We start from the raw sequence: 16,440 nt of genomic DNA on the forward strand, positions 1-16,440 counted from the left end.
AGGCGCAGTACGGTCAAGAGGACTAGATCGACTCAAGCAGTCGAATGCCCCGTCTGCTAGCGGCAAAGGCTATAGACGGAATAGGGGCATATCCAGACTCATTGCGACCCTCACTTATTGAGTTGATCAAGTATACGCAAGCGTTGGATCCCGTTAGCGTTGATAAACTCAGTAAGATAGAGGGACGGGCGCATAAGGATGGGCTAGTTGGACTAGCGGGCACAGCGTGGACCAAGACAAATGACGGACTTTTACGCCATGGCCACCGAGTATACGTGCCGAATGACCCAGCCCTACGGCAAGAGATCATAAAAGTGCACCATGATAATCCGCAAGGGGGGCATTATAGGGAAAAACGGACTCAGGAAGCCATCGGCCAGCGTTTCTACTAGCACGATATGAAAAGCTTCGTCCGTGCGTACGTCTAAGAATGCGTAGCCTGTCAGAGGAACTTGACTAGGCGGCATAAGCCATACGGGCTTTTGCAACCCATGCTAGTGCCATCCCGACCAGCGGAATAGGTTAGTTTGGACTTTATCACTAGCATGCCTCCCTCAAAATAGGACGGTAGGGTATATGACGCAGTCCTAGTAGTAGTTGATTTATGTACGAAATACGCATTGTATCTTCTATATACAAAGGACATTGACACGCAAGAACTCGCCCAGTTATGGTTCTCCAAAGTGATACCAATCCTAGGTATACCAGAAAACCTAGTCAGTGACAGGGGCAGCCTATTCATAAGCGAATTCTAGTCGTCGTTTTGCGCATTACTAAGAACGGACCGAAGGCTATCAACTATATTCCACCCACAGACCGATAGATAGACGGAACGGCAGAATCAGACGTTAGAATACTACCTCCGATCGTATGTTAACTAGGACCAAGACGACTGGGCCAGTTACCTCCCGCTAGCGCAGATATGCTACAACCAAGCAAAGCATAGCGCTACTAGAACATCGCCGTACGAGGCATTCCAGGGATTTAAACCTGACCTACGGATCAGTGTTGACATCTATCCAAAGGAGCACCACAGAGATGCGGTAGCAAGGGTGAAGGATATCCAAGAAAGAAGATCCTTCATGCTGAAGAAGCTGACCTAGTCCAAGGAGGACATAAAACGTTATTATAATAAAAATCACATCGATATATCATTTCACATTGGCGAATAGGTCTTGCTACGCGCAAAACACATCGTTTCGCATCGCGTCTCCACGAAATTGGATGTGAAATACATCGGACCCTTCCAAGTAGCGGACAGGATCGGAAAACAAGCATACCGCGTTCGACTACCTCCAATGTATCGACTAGTCCATCCCGTCTTCCATATGTCACTCCTCGAGAAATTCCACGGCAATCCTGAAAAGCAGGACGAAATACCTAGGCCAGTTCTAGTGGAAAACCAATTGGAATACAAGATCGAAGAGATTCGAGCCCACCGTGGCACCCCGCCAAGACAGTATCTAGTGAAGTGGGAAGGGTACCCTAACCATGAATGCACATAGGAAGACCTAGCTACTATAGAGAATATAGTGGCGCTAGATATCTACTAACTGAAACCTACAAAGAGAAGAGGCAGAAGTTCAAGGAAAGGATAGCATACTCCACGGACTGCCGATATCAGTCTAGTCCTAATGCTATGCCTAAGGCTCAGGGACAAAGGAAACAAAAGAAAAATGGGCCTACTACCGCTCACTTCTTCTTCCTTTAGAAGAAACGCTTCAGAGGACGACGGCGAGGGGGTTCCTCAGAACTCTCCCGAGAAGGGCCAGTGGAACTAGAAGTAGCCACCACACAAGGGCTCTCAGCACGATCCCGACGAGAAGGCTCACTTCTACCACGGTTATCGGAAGAAGGGGCAGTCGGACGGGGCCCGTTAACTAGACGTCGACCACCAGCGTCCTGTCGATCACGTACTACGGAAACCATCGAACGAGGTGAACCGGTACAACGACGAGAATCCCTGCTACTACTAACAACTAGGGTAGTCTCCTTGCTGCTATCCTTGGCCGCGCGGTTACTCTCTTAGGTATGCCGCTTCACAGCCTTTAGGAAATCAGCACGGGGCCCATTAACAGGGGCAACATCTATAGCAGGAGACGTATCCGCCAGGGCGGCAAAGTAACGGTCCAGGATCTCGGTGGAAAAGGGGATATCGCTACACTTCTTGTTTCGATCAGTGCAGTCGTCGCAACGCGGCAGGGCCTTCCCGTTCGAATCCTCCGACCAAGTACACACTCTGCCCATTCCGGTGCAGGTGATACACTTGCGAGCGCGCTCCTTAGTATTGTACCGCGGACGCTTCATGCGCTTCGCTTCAATAACCGGGGTCGTAGGGTTAGAGTTAACCGGGCGACTAGGGGTGTTCGGAACTCCGGAAGCTTGAACTAGGGGGAGTCACACCGCGGCGCGTGCGAAAAGACATCGAGGGCGATCCACTAGCAGCGGCGTTCGTCGGAACCGGGGCCGAAGCCCGGGCCCGCTCGCGGCCACCACCAGAAGACGCCTGCCTATTCTCCTGACGCTCACGGTAAGACAAGTTTGAAAAAGCCCTAGATCGGCGAGTTCCCGGAGGAGAGGGGGTATAAGGATTCCCGGGCTAGGTCTGCTGAGCAGGGCCACGGGATTGTTGACCGCGATGTCCAGGCGAGACAACAGGAGACGAGTCACTAGACTAACGACGGGAAGCGGGCTAGGCCTACTAAGCGGAAGCACGACGTTGCTAGGCAGCGACGCGGAAAAATTCTTCCTCGTCAGAGGAGGGAAAACGAGTATGCGGCATTTCGAACTATAGAATGCCCCAGTCAGCAAAAGACATCGAAGATCAGGGACGATCCTCCGAAGGAGGGAGATAAAATGCCCCAGCCCACAGAAATATCAGTAACAACAAACTGAGGACAAACTAATCACACAACTGATCTCAAAGCTGACACCGAGCAGAGAGAGCATAAAGATAGGAAGAGGCAGTGAAATAAAGGGGACTTACAGGCAATACAAGCGTACTAGCTAGGGAGAAAGAAGAAGAAGAACTAATTGAGAGAGAAAGGGGCCTTTTATGTTGGCAACGCAAGAAGTGTTGCCTGGCCCTGATATCAAGCAAACAGTTCAAGCAAACAGTGCATCTATCTACTCTCAGCCTTACGGGTTTCCCCGCAAAAAGGCTTGTATCAAGACCCTTTTCTCACTACGCCAATCACATACCTCGCGCAAGAACGAAAAATAGGCCAGTCGGCATCGGATACCTTTCCCTGCATAGATTTTCCCCAGGAAAGAGCTAGAGGTTTTTGCCATGCATGGTTTTAATGGACCGAAAAAGCCACTGGACAGGCCCATTCCATTACAAGACCCCAGGGACGTGGTCTCTAAGGAGGGGGATATTGTCAGGACCCTCGACTACTTATGTTAGTACCTGAGGCACGAGTGGTGCCTCAGGAATCGTGGCAGTATAGTACTGCTCACCGCCCGGAAGCTGGGCCAGCCTGTATTTAGTTCATCCCCGCTAACCCTGGGAAGGGTCAGCGTTCAGTCTCTTCTACAATAGAACCATATTGTACTACACGTCAGCTGAGGCTTCTACTTCGCTTACCTAACTAAACCGGAGACTCTGCGTGGTCTCACAATATAGCGGATATGATCTTCGTAGCTCTCTAAGTAAATCAGGATATTATCTACGTAGGTAGTCGTAAAACTATTAAGGTATTTACCAAGTGCTATATTAATATACCGCTAGAAAGTGGCGGGTCTATTTGTTAACCCGAATAGTATTATTTTGTACTTAAATAATCTATACCTTGTTCGGAACGTTGTAAGGTCTTCGGAGTCGGCCACTATACGGATACGGTAGAAGCCTTATCGAATATCGAGCTTCGTAAAAAACTTCGCTTTATTAACTTATTATAGCAATTTATCGATCAAAGGCAATAGATATCGATCTTTCTTCGTAAGAGTATTTAGCTTGCGATAGTCGATATAGAACCTAAGCCCTCCTTTAGGTTTTCGAGCTATTAGGATTAGTGACGTAAAAAGAGCTATACTTAGTATAAGGAAACCTTTATAGAGGTTATCTATAATATACTACTTCGCCGCTTCGAGTTCTTCGGCTAACTACTTATATAATAGATAATATCTAAGCTTTACTTCTCCTTCTAACTCGATTCGATAATCTACTAACCCTCGGTAGGGTGGTAATATATTAGATTCTTTCTTCGAGAATATATCGACGTACTCTAGGTACTCGGTTAGAATCGTGTCTCTAATTATGTGTTCCTCCGCTAACTTCTCTAGTTCTAGAGAATATTGCTTCTCTTCGATAATTCGATCGATTTCGTAGAGACTAGTAACAAAGATCTCGGTTTTAGGTTTCTAGAGATAGCGATAGAATCCGGAACCTCCGATTATAGCAATCTTAATTATAGGGAGCTTCCTTTGGGGATCTAAAGCTAGCCATGCCTTTTGATAGGGTTTCGGATCACTTCTTAGGACTAGCAATTCCTATATCGATCTATATATCTTAGCAAGTTCCACGATACGAGGGTCTTATCTCGGCTTTCTTGTCTATTCTCGGGAGAGGTCCTTCGTAAAGAGCTAGTCTCTCCGATCGGCATCCTTCTAATGCCTCTGAGGATGTCAGGGTTATAGGATCATGTGATAAGAGGAAAGGAAGTAATAAAGAAGAGAGTAAGAAGAATAAAGTGAGAGAGAAGAGTATAGTTATTTGTTTCAGTCGGGGTATCACTCTCTATTTATGTTATTTCCCCTAGGTGGCAAATGCTCTTGCCACCTAGTTGATTTATCAGCATTGGTAATTTGATTTATCAGCAGATGCTTCTAGTTCTTTCTATTAGCTTCTATTGCCGATAGTATCCGAAGGTATTCGGTTATAGCCGAGATCTCGGTTCTTATTGGTTCGGGATCTTATCTTATAGATAAGATCCACTATATTATAATTGGTCTTATAGGAAAAAGTGGCTTTTTCCTACCCTCCATTATAAAAAGGGTTCTTTTATAGTCGTATAGACTTCTTATATTGATAATGCCTAGCCTCCGGCTAAGTCTTATATTTTAGTATTCTCTAGGGTATTAGGATAGGTATCTTGCTAGCCACGCTCTCGAAAAGGGTAGGTTCTTTAGGCTAGATTATCTATAGCAATCAAGCAAAACTCTATGCTTCTCGAACTATATCCGCCCGATAATTATATTATAATAACTAAGGTCGGCAATAAGCATCGGAACCTAGTGCTAGGTACGTGTCAGGACCCTCGACTACTTATGTTGGTACTTGAGGCACGAGTTAGTGCCTCAGGAATCGTGGCAGTATAGTACTGCTTACCGCCCGGAAGCTGGGCCAGCCTATATTTAGTTCATCCCCGCTGACCCTGGGAAGGGTCAGCGTTTAGTCTCTCCTACAATAGAACCATATTGTACCACACGTCAGCTGAGGCTTCTACTTCGCTTACCAAGCCAAACCAGAGACTCTGCGTGGTCTCACATAGATATTGGTGTTACGCCTCTGTCTAGGTTAAATAGCTTATTAGATATAAGGAAGGAGAGTGTATCAACTAGGTTGTCCTCAAAGATAGATAAGGGATAATTATCCGAGAATTGGGATACGTGGCTCTGTGATATATTAATAAATAATTAATAGATAGTAGGCAGTGTGGCTTTAGAGTGATAGTCAAGATATACTATTATCTTTTGTCTAGGCAAAAGAATCCTAAGGGGTATTCATATTCAAGAAAATAATAGATAGATGATTTCAGATAGAATAGACTAGATTATAGACCGTAATTGGCTAATAAGACCTACTCTACTTAGATCTATGCGGTCTTAGACCGCGGGGACTATATAAAGACCGTATAAGGACCGCTAATAGACTGCCAAAAGACTATAAGGACTATATAGAGACTATAAGGACTATATAAGGACTATATAAGCATCGCTAAAAGACTATAAGGACTATATAAGGACTAGATAAGGACCGCCAAAAGACCGTAAGAACTAGTAGAACTTATTAGATCCTATAAATAATCTATATCTAACACGTATTAATCGGCCTAAATAATAATAGCTATTAGATATCTAGTAGGGATATCAATAGTTTCTAGGCAATAGATAGGCTTAAATTCTAACGGCTGTTAGAAATCTAGTAGGGATATTAACAGTTTCTAGACAATAGATAGGCTCAAATTCTAACGGCCGTCAGAAATCTAGGCTAGGGATATTAATAGTCACGACTCTTCCTAAGCGTATAAGTGCTCCTATATAGAAAATATATATATCTTTGTATGATCAGAAGTAAATTCTAAAATGTCAACCACAATAGTCCGAAATTGAAAGTTTATTAGTAATTAACTTAATCCCAAGCTTCATAAAATCAGATACAAGGTAGTTTCAACTATTTTATTGATTGTTAGACCTGATTCATTATCAAAATTTGTGTAGATACCAAAACAGTGTTAAATAATAGTAAAAAGCGCGGCTGAATAATCAGTTTATACGGCCAAAAAAGGAAGGTCTTGGCATAATTATGAAATTGCGGGGGACCGTATGGGGGACCGTATAGGGGACCGCAAAGGACTACGGGGGACCGTGGTGCGGTCCTGACTACTTTGAAAAAGACCAAAGACCGCATGGTCAGGTCCCGGTCCTTGCCGAGGTCTACCAATTGGTCGGATACAGTACAGGAATTCCGAAGATTGGACAATATGCTACTGTCGCGGGATTCACCACTACAATATATATTTGATACAGAGACTGATTCTTGGGGAACTCCTAGGTTTACCAAGAAGGACTTATTTAACATTATTAAAAGAGGCGGTAAGTCGGCGCTGACGACTCTACAGGGATACGCTAGCAAGACGCGGGGTAGTCCACAGGAGTTGATACTGATGTGATACATGTCCCCCACAGAGTCCGTGACACACCTACACCCTTCGATTGATTATCCAACCCTAATGCCAGAACCCATTACTCTATATCAGGAATAGACCCGGAATATCAATATTCAAGTATATCAAATCATTACTGAAAATTACTTTGATAAGTACGAACATATGTCTCGTAACTGTATTAGCAAACCAAGGAACTAGAATTTTCCATAGTAATGCAAACAAGCCAAACTATAGAGCCTAAAGGGCCTCGAAGCAAAGTTCTTTGCCACTCCCATGTTCAATTGACGGTTCAGTATGTAAGGCAGTCTCCACGACTTTGCTGAACACGCGAACTCCCATGCACTCCCAATGCTGTGCAAATGCTCACTTTCATTCCATGGTGTGCTCATGAATTTATGGTTTGAATGATGTGATAATGATCTTAAGATGACAAGCTGGCTGTCAGTTTTTCAATGTCTATTATGTGGAGAAAAGCATTCCTTAGGTCTCCAGACCTTGGTAAAGCGACCAATGGTGAATTGAAAATCACAATGATACCTTCATCCTATAACGAGACATTGATCAATTATTGACTTTATGACTATACGATGATTTAAATTTGAGTCATATGCCTCTCAAAGCTGATAATATAAGTGTCGAGCGGTGCTGGGATCAAATTTGCAATATTTCTCAGCCTTAATCAAGTGCCGTATGATCCTCCAGGTATTCGCCCTATTCTTGTCTTGATATTGATTTCAACATGGCAGTCGGACAAAGACAGCCCGAGCCGCTTCGTCGAATCATAACAACACATGATTCTACAAGCGGCCGAGCTATCTTTAGCGACGCGGTCGGGGAGCAGGTATCGTTTACTGGGTTCCCGGTTCCCCCCGGCAAGCCCACGACGTCAGACTATGCTCTAGCCTATAGCACAACTACATTTCCTGTGCAAGGGCTTTCTCCTCCAAATTCTGCAAACCCGGAGTCTAAAGGCAATCTCGACATTGAGCACTATCACTCTCTGCTCTCAGATCCATCGCCTTTGAATCCGCCAAACGGCACCTCCTGCACAATTATTGAGGTACCTCCGGGTTCAGAGGTCCCGATGCACCGAACAGCGACCCTCGACTATGGTGTCGTAATTGATGGCACTACAGAATTAGTCCTTGATTCCGGTGAAAAAAGATTAATGGCAAAGGGAGATGTGTTTGTTCAACGAGGCACAGCTCATGCTTGGCGGAATATAACTGAAAAGCAAGAGAACTCTGGTATTTTACGTGTCTTTTTCGTGTTTCAACCTATCGAACAGGTGCGATTGGAAGACGGAAAGATCGTTGGTCAGGACTTGAATTTATCTCTGTGTGAGACTTGAAAAAAAATTACGTGGCATGGCGGTATTGTTTGAAATTGCTGAACAAAAGTTGGCCATGTTTAAATGTTTTAAGTATTGTCAAATATCCCGTCTCAATATTTTAAAAAGTTCTGGAATTATATACAGAGTGCATTCATATCACGCAGTCCTTTTCTCTTAGAACAGTAGTCTAGTATAGGAAGGTTCATTTTATTTTGAGCTCCCTAGGAAGCTCTTGAAGTTTCATTTCAGATAAAAAGTAGCGAAATTATGTGACACGCTCCTTTGATTCCAGGTGATTATTTCAAAGATATCTCGATTTTTTACTGCCATATGACTCTAATAAATATACCCCTTTTCACATTATGTTATTGAAGCGCCGACTTGAAAATGATATTTCAGACATGAAACCAATGTGAAACATTCAAACTTGTTAGCTTTTAACCATCCTTGAAGCTCAGAGTTCTGTTAACGTAGGAGCTCCTGGTGTTGGAGGCGCCGAAAACTTTGTCTGGACGAAAACCTTCTGTATACCCGGGTCACGCTTGTTGAATAAATCGTAGACCGTCTCCATGTCCTCGAGCTTAAACCGGTGAGTGACCATATGCAGGGGGTGGATTTGCTCCTGCCGAATATACTTCAAGAGGTCATTCCAGTATTTTTGCACAGGAGCTTGTCCATTGCCCGCGAGATGGATCCCGGTCTCCATTAAAGAACCGATGTTAAAATGATTGCACTATATCGACACGTTAGTGGAATTATTCTACTATAGGACAGGCATCACACACATAACCGGTATATACGCCCGTAACACCACAACGCCCGAACCCACGGACAGAGGTAATCATCTCGTTAAGGAGTTCAGATGTATCCGTTTCCATACCTAGTAATCTTTCGAAGTAATGAGCCCATCCTTTCGTATACTCGCCTGCGGCGCATTCAATTGCCACATCAGGTCCGCGGCCGTCACACATTTTCTTCAGAGTTGAGGTAACAGACTCGCCCTTTGGGAGATTCGTATACTCAATTGTCTCGAGCTTCGGTAGAATCTTCTTGACAAAGTCTAGTCGCCATTTTCCATGGCCGCCGTCAATAAGGATTACCCTATTAGCACCATTAAAGAAGCTAAATTCAGCTGTCATTTGTCCAACTGGGCCAGCTCCCCAAATTGCCACAGTGTCACCCTCCTCAACCCTAGTGTCAACAACAGCGTTCCAAGATGTTGCTAGCACATCAGAAAGGTAAAGACCTTTTTCATCGGGGACGTCGTTAGGCAGCTGAAGGAGGTTTATATCACCGTATGGGACACGAACATATTCCGCTTGTCCACCGGCAAAACCCCCCGTAAAGTGGGAGTAGCCAAACATGCCTAACATAGGTCTTAGTATAGTAGTCTAACTAATATCAATATAGCCGTTTAGAGAGGAAACATACCGGCTGTGCGACGCCCATATAGCTTACAGGCAGCCTCGCTCGAATTCGTCCGCTCGCACATTGAGGACAACTTCTTGTTGCAATAATAACACTCCCCACAGGCAATTTGGAACGACGCCACAACGCGATCACCTACTTTAACCTTATTTACTGCCGGCCCCACGCTTGCGATAAGACCGCAGAACTCGTGGCCGAGAATATCACCTCTCTGGAGATCTGGGATGGCCTCTATAAACCGGTAATAGATACCTTATTAGCAGATCCACTAGCATTTTATTAACTATTACAAAGTCGCGACATACCGTGGAACAGGTGTAAGTCACTCCCACAAATAGTGCTGCCCGTCACCTTAAGTATGACATCGCCTTCATCGATGATCTTCGGGCGAGCCGTCTCCACTATAACAAATTGTATAAGCAGGAAAATCGAATTTCAAAATGGTCAAAGTGAAGTGAAAGTTGTGATAGGCAGGATGACTGACCAACTTTAACCGAATTCTTCCCTTGCCAGGTCAAAGCTTTCATCTTATGGCTTAGGTCGCCGTATCCCCGAGCCCCATAGTTGCTGACATCTGTGGTGATCGAGGCAGACATAGTTTATTTCCGAATATAATGGTTCGTTTTGATCAATGGGTTTTCGATCGGGCGCTTTGATAACCCGGATAGAGGAAGGGTATATATAACTCACCGGATAGCGAGGCGTCTTCGGGTTTTCTGACATTTTCCTTGTGTCTCAATGTTTACATCACCATGATCGCATCTCGACCAAACCTGTGAAGCGAAGGGGTGTGTTGAGATCGTGAATCTCATATTCACGTCATACACGTCGTTGGCCATCTAGATTTAAATACGCTTTGCTTCTACGTGGTTCTAGACTGGTTGGGGCTCATAGAACTTCCACATTTTATTCTCATCGATATGAATAGACCTCTGAAGGTGCCATGGGACTAAAAAGCTCCTGCCATTCTAGTGGTACCACTTATGCTTGATTGTCAATAAACCTAGTACCAGAGGGTGATGATCTTCAGAGGTGGGCGTCGAGGTGTCATGTATTAATGTTACAGGTAATTTACGACGAGGCGAAATTTTGAAAACGCTCTGTATGACCCAATACTGTTGGTTCAACGACAAGGAGGTTGCTCGGAAAAATCTAAGTACGCACTAGTGTATCTTGGCAATTAGGGTTCGAGAATGAACGAATGACTGTGGGTGGGGACACTACTTTCGAGACGTACTGTAATCGAAATCCCAAGGCGGTCATCTCCGAAGAATCGGCGATGCTTTGCCGGCCACCTACACACGACTATGGTCTGCCTACAATGTGCATAACAATTCACTGCGATTCATTCCAATCAGCAACATTACATCAGTAATCATACATTTAACAGACTTTTGCTTGCAATGCGTATAATTTACATCTAAGGTATTTATGTTTTGAAAGAACCGTACTCCGTAAACTTGACGTAACAGCCCCTGCGTCTAAACTATCCGTATTAGGACTAGCGTATCTCGACTTAGGATTCCAGAAACAATTTCCCTTTGTAAAGCATGGAAGCCAATTTGGAATCTAGCTGCACCAGCGTGTTGAGAAATATCTTTAGAGCGAGCTTACCTGTTCTTTTATGAGAGTATGATCGCCGAAAGAAATTACAGTTCATTCCGAACCCATGCAAAGGGATAAATGCAGCATGCCAGTGTAGGCTGTTGTGAGACCACGCAGAGTCTCCGGTTTAGTTAGGTAAGCGAAGTAGAAGCCTCAGCTGACGTGTAGTACAATATGGTTCTATTGTAGAAGAGACTGAACGCTGACCCTTCCCAGGGTCAGCGGGGATGAACTAAATACAGGCTGGCCCAGCTTCCGGGCGGTGAGCAGTACTATACTGCCACGATTCCTGAGGCACCACTCGTGCCTCAGGTACCAACATAAGTAGTCGAGGGTCCTGACACTATCTTAGGCCCACGAAATAAGCTTAAGTTCTTCTTAACACTAGAATAGGAGAAATACTAGGCACCGCGGTATAAGGAGTCCCTCGAGACTTATATCTAGCCTTACTAGAAGCGCTATATAGAGGCATAGACAATGTCAAGTTCCTAGTCAATAAGTAACAATATCTCTGATATTAATATACTTCTAAGACCTACTACCTCTGTCTAGTCAAGACCGACTACTCTAGATGAACTCACAAGGTATCTTAGAAGTAGTAAGTTTAATATCCCTCTCTCCTATTGTATATCAAATCTTTGTTTTTGCTAACTTTATATCTCTCTAGGTACTGTCCAATTAACACCCCTAGTCTTCTAGAAGGCTTATAAGGCAGAGTATCCTATCTTAGCAAGCCTTGCCCGAGATATCCTTATAACTCTAGCTAGCGGCTCTAGGGTAGAGAGACTTTTTAACTCTGCTCGGGATATATACCACTATCGCCGGGGCTTATTAAGACTATAGACTATTTAGGACATAATAATATTTATATATACAACCAGATTTGATATATAGTCTAAGTAGCTTGCGCTAGTAGATAAGTTCCTCTCTACCTAAGAGAAGCATTCGAAGAAGGAGCAGGATAATGCTAAGTAAGAGGATAAAGAGTTTGATCCTATTAGCGATAACGAGGAAGATCTTACAATAGAAACTTCTGCAGAAGTATCTATTAAGCAGCCTAGCCTACGAGCGCTAGGGAAGAGAAGGGCTATTGATAATAATAAGATCCCTCTACCTAATTTTGACATTTAGAGGCGTTCGTTAGGGCGTATTCCAAAGAGACTAAGACATAATACGGATTTTGTATATAATTAATAGATATAAAGGACAATTGATCCTTTCAACATAAATCATGCACATAAGTAATTTCTAGAAAAGTACTCAAAATTTCTGGAAAGAATATATTTAGGCTATATATAACAAAGTATGACAGTAAAATACTTAAAAATACCAATAGATTCTTCATAAATTATGTAAATCACGGGGTTCTACATGTTTGTCCCGTTTGTAGGACCGCAAGACCGGACCGGACCCTTGCGGTCCTTGCCGAGGTCTAGGAATACTGCATGAAACCGAAGATACTATAGATCCGATACCAAGGAATTAGTCATTATACTAGGTATAAATAGCTTCGTAATAGGGGTAATACAACTCAGAGTCATTGATATCTCCAATTGGTCGGTACAGGGATTCCGAAGATTCGACAATATGCTACTGTCACGGGATTCACCACTACAGCATGTGATTTAGCGCTTGAAGTTTGCTTTGTTTGACAACCCATTGGGGCCCCAAAAACCATTGCGGTTTGAACCTAAGAAACCACAAACCGCAGTGGTTTTTAGAACTAGCCCCAAAAACCTAACCAAGTGCGGTTTGGGTCGGTTCGATTTTGCGGTTTTGCGGTTTTTGGCGCACTCTAATAGAGAGAACCTTGATACGCTATTCGAATACACGTTGCCGGACTAGGCTAAAGCCTACGCTCGGCCCGACCAACGATAACCAGCAATTGAGGCTAAAGTGAGGATTTCGGAGAACGGGGTTTGATCTTGCTGCAGCAGGAATTGGCTGTTATCTAGATCGAGAGGTGTCTCATGGGATGTGAGATAGGAGAGAGGAGATAAGGACAGGGGAGGTGGACAGTGCATCCACGCAAGCATTTGTATTCAGTGCTTCCTAACACTGGATTTCTTATTTGTACGGGCTTCTTATTTTGGGTACGGGTTTGGCTTATTTGGACCACATATAGGGCTGGTGCTCTCTCTTATTTCGAGAATCAGCCTAGTTTTCTGTACTGGAGCATGATCAGGCGTACGGGACACGAGTTCTTGTTTCAACTGGAAAGAAGCGCCTAAATAACTATTCGATACTAGATAGGCTGCAACAGGTTAATAGAACTTTGACTGATTGATTGATTGATTGATTGATTGATTGACCAAGTCCCGGAACGCCAATGGTCAAACCGTCGCACTTCCATATTATTCTCTTTCCTTTGCCTTGGACGAACAAGTATCCCTGCAAACAATTTATTACCAAGGTTTAAGCGAGCTCAGTCCCTCCCTACTAGTGACCCATCCGCTGAGCAATCTTACAGTTTAAGCGTCCCTGGTTGCAATAGCCGAAACAGCGAATGGGTTTGCAGTGAAGGTACCGTTGGGATCAGCGTTATCCCTTGCCCTACCCAGTTTCTGGTACTTGTCCGCACCTTCATAATAACAGTTCCAAATCTCCGGCTTCCCCAGGTCCCAGTCACCATAAGACCCCCAGAGCAAACGTCTGTCCTGCTTGCTAAAAGGGCTCGAGGGACCAACCATAATGGAGTCATTCTTGGCCTGCCATTTTTCGGCATACTCTTTATACTTGTCGCCCGGTTCATGAAAGCAGTCTAGCGTCTGGACAACCGATGTGTCCCTCCAGCTGTAAGAGGTGCCGTTATCCTGGTTTAAATAGAAACGCGAATTGTCGCCTCCATAGCATTGGATCTGCACTGAAAGCTTGCAATGTGTGTAGACTTCATAATCCTTGTCTCCAGGGTTATTATTGAGCAACTGATGCGGGTTATAGATTAAGTCGATGCGATCAACCACATCGTCGACCCAGCCGTCCTTTTCGAGAGTCTTCGAGTTCGTAGAATAGGTGCGCTTGACGTAAGGGAGATCGAACTCTCGCTGCTTGGGGAAAATCCATCTTCCAGTCATTTGAGACATGTCCTCTTCGAGCTCGTTGATGAGGAGGGTTTCGTTATGGAAGAAACCCTTCAGGGCCCGGAACTTGTTGAACCATTGATCAACACTCTCGTCATACTTGTCATCTTTGCTGGTTGGGCACCACTGCGCATAGAGCACGATGATGGCGGGGAAGCTGCCATTCAGCCAGTCAAGGAACTTATCCGCGAGGGCTTCCTTGATCTTATTTTGAATGCGTTGCCATTCGTCAGCATTCTTCAATGTGGGGAATAGCATCGTGACGGGAAATTCTGTACTGAGGACGCTCACACAGAGGTCAAAGCCTCGCGGGACATTGCTATCGTCAGCCATTTGTGCGACTGCAGTAAGCAGATTTTTGAGGACCGCCGGAGAGTAGATCCAGAGTCCTTTAATACCATGTGGTCCCTTGAATCCATCTGGACCGGAAACTGTCCCTATGTAACTCTTGGCCTGATATACTTCCACGACATAGTGCGTGATGATACCAAAATTACCTGGGCTGCCCCCGAGCACGGCGTAAAAAAGTTCGGCCTCGTTTTCCTTAGAGACGTCTCGAATGACACCGTCATGGCAGACCATACGAATGGTTCTGATATGATCGCCAAAAAGGCCAAAGCTACGGCCCAGTTGGCCATAACCACCAGTCTGACCATGTCCACCCAGACATACGTAAGCGCACTGTCCGTGGGGGACAAACAGTTGGTTGTGCTTGAGATATGCGTTGAAGTCCTTGAGTTGATTGCTGACGCCAACGTACACCAGTGCTTTATCCTGGTCAATGGGGTCGCGGGGATTCAGAACCATCAAGTCTTTGTATGTGTTGCTCAGGTCGATCTGAATGTTCTTGCCACTGGTAGACGATGCACCACTGTACTGGTGACCACCACTCTTGATAGCGATAGCGACTTTGTTCTCTCTGGCCCAGTTTACAGTTTGAATGACGTCTTCGTCTCGTTTCGGCTGAACGATGAGATCTGGGTACATGTTGTGATCATCCTCGTGAGTTGAGGTCGCATATTGCTGGTTGAAGTAGGCGTAGTCCTGTTTCTCAGCTGGAGTCCCATCGCGGGAGTATTGCATTCCCTCAAAATCTTGAAGTCGGACCATGATTACTTTCTGAAAGACTTCAGAAGTCAAATAGACAATTGACGGAAGTCTAGTGGACACGCTTCAGACGTGAGCGACACCCAGCCTTATACTTTTCAGAAGTGCTTGGGGACACGAACAGATTTGGGGGGGCGTTCAACCGCTTGGGTGATTATGACGTGATATCTGTAAATTCAAGCACTGGTCATTGATATGAATGCATCACGGCATTACATCACTCCCATATAAATGATGATGTATATCTATTGCACTGTTGCTAAGCAAATCTATGGTAAATCACATTACTCTTGCCACAGTTGCAAAGGGCTGCAAGGATATATCTACTCATTCATTAAGATAGTGGCATTGATATTATGCCAAGAGACAAGGAGGTGCTGCTTCTCTGCTGCGGAACAAGTTAGCCTTTGGTATGGACCAAAGATACGCCAAGCGGTGAACAGTGGGCCTAGATTAATGGTTCTAAGCCTTCTCAGGAACTGAAAAATCTTAAATAGATAGTCTTACCGTTTGCAGAATCATGCCCAGGCCTAGACCTTGAGCGACACTATCTGGCCGAAGCAAATATGTCACGGGTTCGGTTGAGCCTCACTCTCGAAACGTGAGCCTGAGGCATCCAATTAGATCATAGGTCGATGACTTCTATCTTTGAATTGCTGTCTTTACTGTGTAATATCTAGCTCGGCCAAGCCAACAGAAATGCTTAGAGGCTCGGGGTATTTCGGCTCAGAATAAGCCTGCATTGCATTCAACAATTCTGGCTTGGACGGAAGACGGAAGTCTTGGGTGCTGAATCGAGTCTTATTATCCCCTTCGAAAGATGAGGCTGCACATCCTCAAACATGCTACAGATTCCAGGCTTCAAGCTCGTTAGCCGTGAGCGATCGGGTGGAGAAGCAATGCAGAGTCAAAACCCACCGCACGTCCTCGACATATTCTTCGTCAATGTTGCTCAAGGTTCGCTCGTATGTCTCTGTCGGTCTCACGGACTCCATGG

General features: G+C 44.8%; 4 protein-coding genes across 4 annotated transcripts; 1 reads left to right on the plus strand and 3 right to left on the minus strand.

The window, feature by feature from the left end:
* Window positions 1-2,025: 2,025 nt before the first annotated feature.
* N7508_009793 (uncharacterized protein) lies at window positions 2,026-2,425 on the minus strand (the record flags this gene model as incomplete). Its single annotated transcript, XM_058467856.1, is given in 2 exon segments — window positions 2,026-2,387; window positions 2,404-2,425. 2 exon segments carry the CDS (start codon window positions 2,423-2,425, stop codon window positions 2,026-2,028), a joined length of 384 nt encoding a protein of 127 aa, XP_058315702.1.
* Window positions 2,426-7,629: 5,204 nt separating this feature from the next.
* On the plus strand, window positions 7,630-8,241 carry N7508_009794 (cupin domain-containing protein; the record flags this gene model as incomplete). The annotated part of the gene is made up of 1 exon (XM_058467857.1): window positions 7,630-8,241. One exon carries the CDS (start codon window positions 7,630-7,632, stop codon window positions 8,239-8,241), a length of 612 nt encoding a protein of 203 aa, XP_058315703.1.
* Window positions 8,242-8,677: 436 nt separating this feature from the next.
* Window positions 8,678-10,247, minus strand: N7508_009795 (zinc-dependent alcohol dehydrogenase; the record flags this gene model as incomplete). Its single annotated transcript, XM_058467858.1, has 5 exons — window positions 8,678-8,956; window positions 9,009-9,589; window positions 9,655-9,882; window positions 9,957-10,052; window positions 10,136-10,247. 5 exons carry the CDS (start codon window positions 10,245-10,247, stop codon window positions 8,678-8,680), a joined length of 1,296 nt encoding a protein of 431 aa, XP_058315704.1.
* A 3,480-nt stretch (window positions 10,248-13,727) lies between these two features.
* On the minus strand, window positions 13,728-15,446 carry N7508_009796 (FAD-binding oxidoreductase; the record flags this gene model as incomplete). Its single annotated transcript, XM_058467859.1, has 1 exon — window positions 13,728-15,446. The coding sequence occupies one exon, from the start codon at window positions 15,444-15,446 to the stop codon at window positions 13,728-13,730; it is 1,719 nt and encodes a 572-aa protein (XP_058315705.1).
* Window positions 15,447-16,440: the final 994 nt, after the last annotated feature.

Source organism: Penicillium antarcticum, assembly GCF_028974205.1.
Source record: "Penicillium antarcticum strain IBT 31339 chromosome Unknown utg000009l_segment0_segment0, whole genome shotgun sequence".
Classification (NCBI taxonomy): Eukaryota; Fungi; Ascomycota; class Eurotiomycetes; order Eurotiales; family Aspergillaceae; genus Penicillium; species Penicillium antarcticum.